The sequence below is a fragment of the Centrocercus urophasianus genome, unplaced genomic scaffold (assembly GCF_019232065.1).
Source record: "Centrocercus urophasianus isolate 14NV4802_14NV808 unplaced genomic scaffold, USGS_Curo_1.0 seq_23, whole genome shotgun sequence".
NCBI classification, from domain to species: Eukaryota; Metazoa; Chordata; class Aves; order Galliformes; family Phasianidae; genus Centrocercus; species Centrocercus urophasianus.
The window spans coordinates 9,121,766-9,136,183 of NW_024884789.1; the positions used below are offsets into that span (position 1 = coordinate 9,121,766).

General features: G+C 35.5%; 1 protein-coding gene across 2 annotated transcripts in view; it reads right to left on the reverse strand.

The window, feature by feature from the left end:
* The window catches only part of TRPM7 (transient receptor potential cation channel subfamily M member 7), a 54,035-nt gene that overhangs the window by 22,359 nt on the left and 17,258 nt on the right, over positions 1–14,418 (reverse strand). Inside the window, exons 1-13 of one of the 2 annotated variants that reach the window (XM_042824580.1) lie at positions 12,233–12,256; positions 10,863–10,942; positions 8,644–8,682; positions 7,942–8,140; positions 6,074–6,287; positions 5,474–5,598; positions 4,740–4,911; positions 4,019–4,193; positions 2,706–2,829; positions 1,798–1,870; positions 1,449–1,549; positions 673–807; positions 486–539 (exon numbers count right to left, since the gene is read on the reverse strand). In XM_042824580.1, coding sequence (XP_042680514.1) covers positions 486–539; positions 673–807; positions 1,449–1,549; positions 1,798–1,870; positions 2,706–2,829; positions 4,019–4,193; positions 4,740–4,911; positions 5,474–5,598; positions 6,074–6,287; positions 7,942–8,140; positions 8,644–8,682; positions 10,863–10,942; positions 12,233–12,241 — 1,500 coding nt within the window. In that variant the 5' untranslated portion in view covers positions 12,242–12,256. Of the gene's footprint in view, positions 1–485; positions 540–672; positions 808–1,448; positions 1,550–1,797; positions 1,871–2,705; positions 2,830–4,018; positions 4,194–4,739; positions 4,912–5,473; positions 5,599–6,073; positions 6,288–7,941; positions 8,141–8,643; positions 8,683–10,862; positions 10,943–12,232; positions 12,257–14,418 lie in introns of those variants that run through there. The other variant, XM_042824582.1, reaches the window with a different exon arrangement.

The following is a 14,418-nucleotide window of genomic DNA, read 5'->3' on the forward strand; positions in this document are numbered from 1 at the left end:
TTATAATCTCAATTTAAACTTGCCTAGAATGTTCCTAAACATTACAAGTCTAAATATAAACAAATAAAAACAAAATAATTTTTATATTTAAAAGACACAAAGCATCTACATGGTTCAATATTTATCAATTTCAGAAAAGACAAGCTTATAGCTTCTCTTCTGTACAATTTCTCCTATGAGGTTAGACGCTAGGGGTCATGTATTGGTTTTCTGTCTTTTATCAGCTTCCAAACTCTCAAAAAGCAAAGCAATCACAACTAAGATGAAAAAGACAATACTTATCATATATAACACACATCTGTGTGGCAGCAAGGCACCACCTACTCCACACAACTACAAATACTGGAAACAAAAGCATGACTGCAGACATAGTTTGTTGCTTCAGCAAAATCTAATTAGTAAAGCCGAGATTCAATTGACAGTCAAACATAATAAATAATAATAAACCTGGTTTAGTTTGACAGATTTTTACAATTACAGCATACCTGTTTGACATCTCGAACAAGATGGAAGAGTGTTGGGTTGGTTGGGCCTTGTTTCTTTATAAAAAAAGAAGAGGAGAAAAAAAAATTAGAGTGCAGAGACAACATGAGTATACCACAGTAAAAGCCCAATATTTTTGAATGTTAGCTAAAATAAAAATACAAAAAGAATGACCAACAATTCACTTACGGTGTTATAAAGTTCTTCCAGCCTGGGAATTGTAAGAAACTTGTGCATGCTTACTCCATTTTCAATCAGAAGTTTCACAAATGCAACTCTATCCATCACAAGGGCATCTAACATAGCCTGTTCCAAAGAGCCAACCTACAAGCACAGAACCACAGACATACCACAGAAGTGAGTATATTTCGATTACAAATCAAACTCATTTATCCCCAGAGTCAGAACAGGGAAATCCTATATGTCTGAAAAGCCAAAGGCTACATTCAGTTCAGAAAATCCTCTGAGCTTCACAAATTACAGGATAAGAGAATATTATGAGGACTTGAGTGTTTTCTCTGATCGTATATCTCCTACTGACACTCAATAGTACTACGCTGGCCTAATTTGGTTTAATGTAGTTAAGCTTTTCTCACCTACTGATATTGGATGAAAAACCTGAAGACATCAAATATTTACACCACCACTTTGAAGGACAAATGGCCAGAACTATCATTGCATATCTCTAACATCAATTCAGCTTTCAACTTCTGCAGCACCATTTCTTCTCTAGCTCAGAATATTTAACACATTCCTAAAATTTTTGGGCCATTTTCAACTACAATAATAGCTATAAGACAATACAGCTATAAGACTATGAAGTATGAAAAAAATTACCGTCTAAAAATAACTCTGCCCATATTCTACAGCATCTCTCTACAGAAGTCAAAAGATTCTTTCTTTACAGCAAGTCAAGTTTCTCCCTTACAAAATACCATTCTGCTTATTCCAGGCCATTTACATACCAGCCATTGTTGTCCATAAACAAAAACATGATTTTTGGCAATGTCAACTCTATCCCACGCGAGCGTCAGAACTAGCTGGTCAAATGCAGATGCATTTGTGCCTTAAGAAGCAAGAACAAAGAAAAAAATTAATTAAAATGTAATAAATATTCATTCTTCCTGTAAAATAAGCAATACGTCTGAATGTTATGCAGCTTATTTCATCAATTATGAAAGTTTATGGTACTAAAAAATGAGAGAACAGTGGATAGTTATTTTCTTCAAAAGTAAAGATTACTACAGATTTTTATTATCATGTAATCACCAAGAAAGAACAGCTGGAGATTCCAAAAGCACCTAAGAGTCTCACCTTTTAACAGTGCTGTAAGTATTGCAACGTCTATGTCCTGATGTTCATCTGACCCAATATGAAAGACAGTAATCTGTTAAAAACAGTAAAATGGATTAAAAAATGTTAAAAATTGATTTTCAGATTTTCAGAAAGGGATTAGCTCCAAATTTTTATGTCTATCTTCAATGCAATTTAAGTCTACACTCCATTTAAATTCACCTTTACTGTGCACTCTGTAGTATAGGACAACAAGACAATCAGCTGACAAAAAACAAAATCCTTTACGCTTTTCAACCAACCTGAACTTCTTCCCTCAGTATGATTACAATAATCCACTGGCTATAAACATCACCTAGTGTTTTATTTACTTCTTCAGTTCACCCTATATTATGAGATTAACCTGCCAACAAATAAGTTTAGATGATTATACCAATTTTAAACCTTCGAACAACATGTTATGATGTCCAAATGAGACAGCAATATCTGAATTTTAGCTGTATATGAAGTTCTATTAAGTGCTTTTGCTTTAGTGATAAAATGATAGGAGCCCTTTGTTAGTATTGTAAAAATTAAGAGGGGAAAAAAAAAAATCACAGGCTCTCAAAAATCAAAATAAGAGAAAGCATCCCATATCCCACATACAAAATACATACATGCTATGAATAAAACAATCCAGCACGCAGAAAACGAACAGGCATGGAAACAATAATAAACTTGAATTACTGGGAATAATTAAAAGATTAAAGTCTCCCTTGATCATGAGATAGATTACCCACAAAAAATGACTATCTTCTATAATTGGTGAGATCCACCAGTAATGATTTTGAATAACACTTGATCATACACAACACTGAGATACAACTTCATATTATATCCACAAATGCCATTACCTTGCCTAAGATTTTTCTATAGCAAGATCTACTTACAAGTTCTTTTTTTTTCATGCACTCCAGCAGTGTCTGAAACAGATGAACTGCTTCACTTTGACCAAAGTTAAATGTCTTTTTGATGGTTGAAATGATTTCAGGCTCTGCACCCTCAGGAACATTCCTGAGATTGAACATGAAAACATGTTACACATGAACAGTAGGAATGACAACACATTAATTTGTTTCAAGATGTCCATTCTACAACAAGTCTTGTGATCTATAAGCTCATCATTGTTCCAGTGTCAAAGCACACGCTGCCTAGCTGATGACTGTAATATTGCTTCGTAAAAGTAAGTAAGCTCTCTCCCTTTCTTTCCCACAGCCAAATCTGAGAGATTGCTGACTAAAGTATTTTGACAGTACTGCACACTCACCCCTCTGAATCAGATCTGCTTCTGACTTTACTCATTATGGACAAAACTGTTTGGTTTAGTGCTACATTTCAGCTCTACATTCCTGGGTCTGAGGCATTCCTTGCAACTAAGACCCAATTACATATAAGGATTAATGCAAGTCTGACAACCAACTAGAAGCCACTATGTACCATGGAACACAAGTATATCCCTTTTACTTGTTGAACCTATGCTTGAACAGATAAGTGTTTTCAACACTAAACAGAAGTCTGTAAAAAGCTCAGTTTTAAGACTACTCAGAAGAAGTACAGAAACAAATTCCTTTTCAGAAAAGTTGTTACTTAGCAACAGCTAACTGGATGAAAATATTTCTACTCAATGTAGTCAAGAGATACATTCAAGCAGTTTGGTTAATGTTATCCTCTGTATTATTCTCATAACTCTGGAAGGCCTGGTCAGCTCTGACTTTTGTTGAGCAAGTCTGCTGTGTATGCTTAATCTTATTTCTCACTTGAGCTACTGTGCCTTACTTAATTAATCCATTTGAAGTAGACAGAGCATTAGAACAGAGTGGGATTTTCTAGTCACAATGGTGTAACAAAATTGCCACACTTCAGTTACACACGAGACATTTCCCATAGTTCAGGACATAGGTGCATATGCTTTTCCTAACCTTTAATAACTATTGTTAATGTAAGTATACTCAAGTACTTAGTGCAACTGGTACAAGGTATGTAGGAGGAGCCTAGAACTAGAAAAGAATTCTTGATCATCAGCCAAAGCCGTTACTGCAACAAATCTGGAAAGCTACGTCACATGCAAAGTTACACTCCACACTTTCAGCTTTTGTCTTTGCATGGATAAAGCTCTTGCACCAATTCTTTAAAGAATGCTCTTGAAATCCATCTATGTATAATCCATCTATGTGCCGGTTTGGCTAGCAGTGCTAGGACTTACCCTCCCTCCTCTGTTTGCTTGTGAACGTATGCCAGTATGTCTGCAGCTCTGCCTGTTCCTTCACATACCACCACTGGCACAGGAGGACTTTCATGAAGAAAGTCTAAAACTGTAAGTATGACATTGGGGCCCCCTTCAAATACGAGTGCTACCACAGGTACACCTTGGCCAATTCCTATAAAAATATGCATTAAAAAAAAAAAGTGCTTTAATATATAAGTCACATTTTTTCACCCACTGTCAGCAAAAAATTAAGCATAAGACTTGAAAGCATTTTGTCAGGTCTAGCAAAAGAAGGTTCAGCACCAGAGTTACAGGAGAGACACTAACAAAGATTGTTACATATTCACACAAATGTTAACTATGTTGTCACTTTTATTTACATAAAAGCACTAAGAATGGTAGATATTATGTCTGCACTGCTTCACACATCGGTAAGTTTGAAAAAAAAGTAATTACTTTCAAAATATCATTCCCATGCTTTAAAATAAAGCTAATTTAAATGCACTGAGCAGCCACAGGACAGCTATTGCTAGTCATCTGCACCGACTGCTTTTTCAGCTCTGACCAAAGCAGCAGTTGAAATTTGCAGAACAACCACCCAGACTTAAAACATACAAAACAGACTGATTTTGGTATTTTTTTTTATTTATTATTCAAATGCTTGATGAAAGCACCTCATTCATTAAAGCACAGTAACACTCAGACCAGAATTACTTACTTGCATGGATGCGCTGCAAATTTATAGTTTTTTCCAGTTCTCTCCGCAATTTAACTTCTGCTCCGTATTTCCCAACGGTTCCATCATCCACCAGAATGAAATGGGAATGGAGATTATTTAGCACATTTAGTTTACTTAGTGGGTTTAACAAGGTTTGATATGGAGCAACTACCTAAACACAAGCAGACAATACATTTTACTTGCAGAGATTCAAATTTGTCTCAGTAAAACTCAACAATATTTCTAGACACAGCAAGAACTGACACATGTAAGCTTGAATTCACCAAGAGCTGCAGCAACTTTGTTTTATGCAAGAAAGCACGCAACTATCAGAAAAGAATTCTGTTCTGAAAGAGTGCACAGAAAAAAGTACCTTGAAAAGGTGTCTTTGTAAAAAATTGCTCTCACAAACATTAGCCTTAAAGACATCAAAATTTATCACCTTCTGTAAATGTGACCTCTCTGCAATACTTCAACATTTTTGTTATTTGATTCAGTAATATCAGCAGGAAAAAAAAAATAAGATCCAGAACTTAAGAACAAGCTCCTTCCCTATTACATTAGCAGTCTGCAACTTGTTACACTAACGGACTAGCAATAAGTCACATATGTCAACGCACTTTAATATTATAGCAAGCACTTCAAAGATACAAAACAATAAAAAAAATTCTTGGGCAGATTTGTAAAAAATAAAACAGGCAAATAATCATTTCAGTTAGGTAATTTATCCTTACATCTCTTCCAACAAGGTCATTTCTGTTTTCAATCACTCCCCATGGAGCAATCCCAATAGTGCAAATCTTTCGAGATGATCTGGAAGCGTGTTCTCTTAGAGCATCACCAACATGTTTTGCAACACCTGTTAGTGTTTGAACACAAAAAGGATTTCAATGTATTGAATGCCACATCTTGTTAAGAAATACAACTGTTTCATTCGCTAATTGGGCCAGTCCGTAAGGTTCTGGGAATCTATTTTATGCAACAGAAAAGAAAAAGCGCCCACAGTAGACCTATCAAAATAGGACAAAGTACTGTGAACACAGCAAGTGTTAGCCCAGGAAGAACTACAGAGTCTTCAGAACCCTCATCTACTTGTTGAAATTGAATCAAGTTTTTCTTCTTGCAGTTTCTAAAACTGAAACCAACCAACCAACCCTCCCAACACCACCACCACCATTCATATTGCTTTTCCTGCTACATGTTCAAAATGTATTATTTTGGTTTCTCTTGATCAAATTCCACATTTAGTTCAAGATGTAGCTATTCATTCATTTAGCCTTTCAGCTTTTACAAACTATAATCTTCTTAGCTGTGCACATTCACTTGTACTTTACCTGTGTTCACTCCTCCAGTTATAATCCAGGCTCCTGTTGTTACTGCAGCTTTAATAAGACCCTTGCCAAGCAACTGTTTGATGCGTGGGTGAAGTTCAAATTTCTGCATGCCCCCATGTACAGAGATAACAAGCTTTGGCAACTCCATCTGCCATTCTTTAAGCATAAGCTGCAGAATAGCTTCAGGTTTAGTGTCATATGATAATCGCACATACTGCAGACACAAGAAGAGAGTTGATATGTTCATAAAGAAAACCACCACAGAATAAATGAGTAAAGACAAGAACCAGGATGTATTTCAGGACATACTGCCCTATCCGTGGGTATGGAAATCGTAATTTATCTTGTCAAAGCATGGCAAATGCAATAAATATGCACTCTTACTTTACACCTTTCAAAATTAAGGACAAGACAATGAACAGTTTTGAAGGCAAGTTCTAGAAAGGTAATAACTACAGAAAGATCACATTATTCCATCTCATTGGCACATCCTCCTTGGAAAAAAAAAAAAGGAAGTGCTGGATCATTTCTAAATTTGAAGGAATTCAGAAATATTAATACTTTTGCTACCTAATAGGGAGAGGCTTGCATTTTCTTGTGAAAATTCTTACCGAAAAACAGTTGCTAGCTTTTCCATCCCTGTTCCTGATGGGAAGAAAATCTAAATTCTTTAACAGGAAATTTCAATAACAGGAACTTTGTAACTTGCTGTGCTTACCAGCATAAGATTAAGTAGATTATCAATCAGTTACAAATACTTCTGCATCTTTGATACATACTGTACAAGAGAGGAGGGGGATAACACACAGAAATTAAGCCCAATCTGGATAATGTTCTAACTGAAAAGACCACTATTCCAATAACTTTCTTTTTAGCGACCCCACTAGCAGCCATCGGAAATAACCATAAGAAACTTGCTATTTCTGTGCTCCTAAAAAAGGATTTACATCAATTTTAAGGTATGCTATAGATATGAAGGAATAAGGTATACTATAGGTATGAAGGAACAAGCACACTGCTACTACCAACAGGAAAGAATTCTGCCAAGAGCCCTTCTCTCTAGAGATATCTCATTTAGAGCATTGGATTGCTCCTGCTATTGGCTCTGCTATTGGGTTGGAGCCACAGTTGGAGCTACACTGTATCAGCTGCAAGGATAGAATTGCATGAGCATTAACTAATTTCCATCACAACTAAAAACCCTTCACAAAATAGTTGCGGAGCACATGCCAGAATTTCCAGTTTTCCAGCCTTTCTGTTAAATGCAACCTGCGAATTAAGAACTGTTTACCAAAACTTCGATTTACAGGCATACCTGTTTTTAACTAACCCCTCACCCAAAAAACTTGGCTGTTCTGATAGGTTTGATTATGCTGCAATAATTTTGACCAAATCTACTAGAAAAATCACGTATTTCACCTGTCCATAATTATAAATGATTTTTCAGGAAGGCTCAGATAGCAGATGTTAGTTAGCAGATTCTATAAACATTTAACAGTTATGAGTAAGCAGCAGCACTGATGAGTAAGCTGTATTTTAATGATGTCTGAAACAACGACACTGAATTATTAATGCAATGTTTTGCTGAAAGGATTAGGCATCATCACCATTTGCAACACGAAGGCAAACTCGTACATGAATTCCACTAATTCTGATAGATTTGAGTGACTGTTTTAATAAAAATAAAGAAAATAAGAAAGAATTCAGATCACGATAAAAATACTATAACAGAGGGCACTGTTTTGCCACAATATGACAAACATCATTTTCATCCTTCAGCCTCCACTTTTAGAAATTAAACAAAGCATCCACCATCTGTATGAAGATATTTTAAGAAGACATAGTTTAGAATTAACTGCCTTACATACCTTAGCCCTGTAAGAATGAGAGCCACCTTGAAAGTTGATGACGCCATAAGCATCAGTAGAGGATTGTTCTGTATGTTTTTCCACTGACCACTCTTCTACTTCCTGATCACAGTTCTCACCTAGCTTCACATCGGAGTATTTCATGGCGAGACTTGCAGTAAAACAAGCATGTTGTCTGACCAAGCGGCCACAACAGCACCTGCACCCAACCAAATCTATCATTTAGAATACTTGAACAAATATGCCATTACAAGATGAGAGAATAAATCTTTTATCTGTAACTCAGATTGGTTAGATTTAGAAAAGAAAGAAGCTAAATAATATAAAAGTCACTTTTCTAGAGCAAAACTTGTCACCATAAATATTTGAGATAATAATTAATGACAATAACATAGACAATTGCTATGCAAAATGTTGAATGCTGTGACAAAAAGTAGGAAACCAGAAGTAACTGTAAGTAGACAGGACACTAAAAACTGAAATCGATTCCTTGACCTAAGTAATTTATTAAAGTTGTATAAACAGATGATCCACATTATACAGACAGTTCTTTATTCATTAGTTGTATTTGTTTTATACCTAACCTTTCACTGCCTTGTCACTTGCAATACTGATCAAGACTTTTAAAACCACTATTATAAAAGTGATTACTTAATGGAAAAAAAACCTATTCATAAATATCTTAATTAAAAGAACTCTTACCTGACAAGTTGCTGACAAATCTGACATCCTGGAAGGCATCTATAAGAAGTATTTAAATACATGAGTAAACATCAGCTTAAATTTCAAGGGATGAGTGAGAGTGGGTGGAGAAACAAACAAACAAACACAGATCAAATGCCACTCATACCACTTCACCTGCTTACAAAAAGATTACTGCCCTACAGTAAAAGGAAAACAAGCTGCAGAAGTTTGCCCATTTTAAACATGGTAACTTCTCTAATTTATGTGACTGCTGTAGACATCTCAAGCAAAAATGCATAAATGTGAAAGCTTCAATTCTGAGCTTTCAAATCACTTTTTAGTCTTTGGACCATTGGTATCTGAAGTCCAAGAACATTTCAGCCTGGATTATGCAGTACTCAAATAGAAACACTTTGCCAGGTGCCAAGAAGTTACTTAGACCAGCATTTGCTTTGACAAATTCTAACAATACATCATTGCCTCTGCACTGCTAACACATTCAAGCTGAGCTGCCTATGTGGGAAGGCTATTCCATCATTTCCCATCTGCACCTACAGAAAAAGACATGTTTGAACAAATCTCATAGAACAGTGCCTTTACACAATAAGTTTATTAAACAAAAACAAATCTTTATCTTTACCTTCTTTCATATTTAATATTTATTTTGTTTTTCTGAGAATTGTTTTATTAATGTTTAATAGTAGTATGGCAGATACAAAATTCTATCGCTTGTTTTCCACAACTTTTACTTAACCACAACAATAGTTAAGAGCTAGTGTGCAAGAGCATAGAACAACATATTTTACACAGTAACCTTAAATAACGCGCAGGCTTTCAGCAGAAATAATTTCTTATTTGTGTCCTCTTTAGAAGTTACACTTGGCTACTAATCATCTACATTTCCATACTGCACCGTTAGCTTCAGACCTTCTCTAGCAGTTGTGAAATTATATGCTAAAAGGTATGGATCAAGGATAGCTACAGAATTCTCCCATCTGCATCTCATTCTTCTATGCTCAATTCCAGAACAGCAGCAAAACAACAGCAAGCAATGTGTCAAGTCTGAAGGGCATCTGATGGGAAAGTTGTAAAGTCCCTATATGCTGTAAATGAGTTAACCTAAAAGGGCAAGTGTAGGAGATCATTTAGTTCTTCGGGAAAGGCTCTGGGAATTTTAACAGCTTCCTAATTACTTTGTTTGCAATTGTAAATTTTCCATGTGCTACAATCATGGCTATAAATTCTAAATGCTTCTCACATCACGTGGTTTCAGGGAACACAGTGAACTATTTACATTAGCTTCAAAATTCTAAAGCTTCTACTTTGTTCTTTTTCTTCCTAAAAGCAAATTCTTAGACATAAAACATGAAACAATACCTTGCTCCCAAAAGAACAAAGCTGATTTATAACTTATAGTTCATATTTTGATTAGACAAAACTGCCTAAAATACCAACTTAGAATCTACTTGACTTTCATCTGCAACGTAGATGTTGTGACTGTGCACATCAAGTTCGCGCATTGTAGGAACAAAGAAATCATCTTTATAACAATTGCTGAAAGTAAATGTAATGTTTCTGTTGCTTGATTTCATATCTCTGAATTAGTATACAGTAAAACAGAACCAGACGTTTGGAAGATGTCCTTCATTAGTCTCAGCTTCCCCTCTGGAAATGTATTTCCCCATTTTCCAAATTCATTTTTTCCTTACAGATCCTAAAGGATGAAAAACAACTAGAAGTGATATGGAATCTTTTGATACCTGAACTATTTTTCTTTTGTTTATACTCTCTGTTTTGGAAGGAACTACTCCCACCTTCATCCCTGCCCCCAACATAATTTTCATTTTTCTTTATTCTTTCTACAAATTCTTCATCCCTTCTTATTTCACTGTCAGGTCTACTTTTATACGTTACCATACAGACTGTTATTCTTAAAATTCAGTATTTCTCTGAGACTTTCTCACTTTTCAGAACTATGCCACCGAAAGAGAACTAAAAACAACCATCAGCCCACAGTGTAGACAGCAAAGACATCACTAGGACTGGTAAGAAGAAACAAAGACAACAGGAGAACATTGATTAGAGATTTCTACAATGTAAAATAAATTCAAGAAAAAATAAATCCAATCAAGACACATAGAATGGCAAGGCCCAGACAAAAAACAGTGCAGGTAAGAAAACAGAAAACGGTACTTAATAGAGATTGAGTAGCTAATAACATTATGCATTCTTCCTACCTGTGGGGGTCTTTTGAACTTGGTATAATATACACGCACTCCCTCTTGGTGAAAGTATTTTCTATCCAGGATTTCTGTGACTGAAAAACAAAAAAAGGTAACACAGAATGTAAACCTTACACTGAAAAAGTGCTTTCTGAAGAAACCAGGAATTACAACTCTTTTAATTTAAGATTAAGCCAAGTAACATCTAACAAAGAAGCATTACCATTGAATGTTTTGCTATCACCCAAAAACTAAGGATACCATGTGTGACCTTAGAACAGCTCTAGCAGCATTCTCACAGTGCCTACAACTTGAGATGACCAGAATCATGAAGTAACACTAACTTGGTCTATACACAAATCTTTTTAAATGTTAGCTTTGAAGTTATTATTTAGATTTTAATAGCAAAAATTTGCAATCTGCAAATAAAGATGTAAAACGCTACACGCAGTTGTTCAAAATATACTCTTCACCTAGTTGGCCAAGAAAAAAAAAAACAGCTCATTTTAAAAAAAGGATAATTGAGATAAACAGTAGTTTCATCTATTTACCTCTTTTAATAGGGTAAAATTTTTATCTTGAAATTGCAGGTGAGGAATTTTTTAATTGGCTTTTCTGGTAGCCGTAATCGGGTCATAACTTTTATCTTCATCAAGAAACTTTTCTTTTCAATAGAAAACGTAACATCTCCAAGTGGAGTTTAAAGCTTAAACTTGAAAAGTGTTCCAAAACATAGAATTAAGGATATTTTCTTCCTCAAATGTTTACCTGTTCTAATAACTGGTCACAGTTTCAATTCAGCTTAAGAAACTACATTATATGGTGTATGATACAACAGTGTTTCATGATAATCTCCAGATTATATGCTGTCTGCGTCAGGCTTCAGCAGCACATTGAGAAAGGAACTCAGATGGATTTTTAGCAATTCAAAACAAGATAAACTTTGGGATAGCAGTTTGCACCTTATGCAATATTACCTTAAATCCTTATTAAGATTACATTAAAATTTCTTCATTGCAGACAGCTTGCTCTGTTTTACACTTACATTTTACCTTTAGAAAGCTTTGATAGAATAGAGCAAGTATGAAGTTTCTCACGGGAAAGACAGGTATGTGTTATTCACATGTACCTGTTAGAGTTCATAGAGTGGAATCTATGAAGAAATCAAGACTTTTTTTCCCATTTTTTATTAACAGGTTCAGTAAATATATATTTTTCAACCCACTGCAATTTCAAGATCAATTTAAGATAACGCAGACAAATGTTTGAAACAGGACTGTACCAGCTAGTTCAGCCCATGGAAAATTGCTCTTCAACTGCCCGCCCTCTTGCAAAACCTTTCCTAAACTCAGCAGAGCTTTCCCACATTGCTCATCATGACTGACCTCCAACATTTTGTTTAACTCAGACTACAGATCTGTCAAGGCAGCAACAAACTGCTGCTCCAGCTTCTGACCTCACGCCAGGATGGGCACCAAGTCCTTTGCAAGAGGATTGGAAGCTGCAGGGGAACTGGCGCTTCCCAGGAGACAGAGGAGAAGGGCAGGGGAACAGTAGAGGTACATCCCTGGGAAAGAATCGTGGAAGACAGAAGACTTGCACACAAGGGCTCAGTACAGCTTTAGTTCTTCTCTAATTTTCATCAGATCATTAGCAGTGAGACAAAAATAAATTTGATATATATGTAGGCATACATTTATATAAACATATTCATATTATATGGAAAACATGTACATTAGGTAGCTTATGGGTTTTTAGCTTACTTCTCAATCTGTATTTTTGAACGCTATGAACCAAGCTCCCATCTTGGTCTTTGTGACATGAATAACAGCTCTGAAGGCTACTTTCTGCTTGGCCAAGTGTCCCCACTATTTACATGAGTATTTCTGTACTTTGTTTCTTAAAACTGAGGTCTTCGTATGGATCATTATTTTAACACTGCAATAGTTAAAGCTTGCATATGAAGTCAGCACATACAAAGACAGAGAAGAGTAATTTAATACGGAAATGTTCTAGTCAGCTGGCTAAAACCATACCTTGAAGCAAGCTTTCACAACCATAACACACCAGCTATTGAAATCGGAAGTACAGAAATCACGTGTAATTACCTCAATCGCTCCAAAGCAATATTGTTTATTGTTAATAAGAAGTCATCAAAGCTGGGGACAAGGAACACATTCATGACACAACAGCAATTCTCATAACAAGCGGATGTGAAAATTTAAAGTAAAATACTGATTAGATTTGGGTTTTTTTTCCATAAATAAAGTACAGTTCCAATCACTCTACAAGGATTTCTGTTTATTCTTCAGCAGTGAAAGAATTCACAACAGCACATGGATACACCTGTACTACTGCCATAAAGGAGGATCTACAACGTTATTAAAACAAACGGACCTTCAGTAGCACTCCTACGCTCTAATGAATATTTATCACAAGAGATTTTATAAAGAACCTGCTGATTTCAGTCTTGTTTACAGTCAAGGAAAAAGGCAGGGGGAGGAAAGGAACAAAAAGAACAGAAAGCGAGACATTTCCCATAGCTGGGTAAGGATCATGTTAAAAAACATAGGGAGAAGTGACACATAGTATTATCCCTGTAAACGAGAACTATTACATAACATTGCTGAGATGGCCAGATGACGAAGGAAGATGGTGTGAGGACACTGAAGTTAAGGAAGTATTGCTTAGAGGTAATGACTGCCACTAATTCGTCAGCTAAAGATTAAGTTAAAACAAGAGACTGGGTTTATATTTATATACACGTGTGTGTGATATATGTGATATATGTGATATATGTGATATATGTGATATATGTGATGTATGTGATGTATGTGATATATGTGATATATGTGATATATGTGATATATATGTATATATCATTACAAACATTATCAATCTACTATAAAGAACTTTCTATTCTTACCAAAAAAAAAAAGCTCAATCATCTCACATTAAGTGCTTTGTTCCTTACCCAAAGCACTACAGCAAGACAACAGCTAAATAGTGGCAGAGCTACTGTAACACCTCACCAAGCTATTCTGAAATTCTCCTTGTTCATCTCAAGTTTAAACATCTCAGTTTAAACTTATCCCAAATACTTAACGCTGGAATATTGCACACCGACCCAACAGCTCTTCTGACAACCTTTTTCTATTGAATTAAACAGCTGAATCAGGAAACTGATCTGGATTAAAAATAAATAAATAAACAGAACATTTCAGACCATGACTTCTGTGGAAGGTTGGTAACACAGATTTCATAGACCTCAGTTTCAAATTTAGAAGTGATATCATCTTCTATGGCATCTCACATTCCAGCTTTCAAATCTTTGCTTATACCATACTGTAGTTCAATACAGGCAATAGTTTTTAAAGGAAAAGATCTCCCAATCTTATTTGTCTTTCATTTAGAAATAAGGGGGCTGTATATTCTTTCCCCACTGCCTTGAGTTTTCCTAATAGCCAAAGTTTCCATCTGGGCAAAGAACAACCACGGATAGTTTCAGCAAGCCTGAAAACAGGCAGATACAACAGAAACCATGGCAGGAAAACGCACACTATAGCACTGC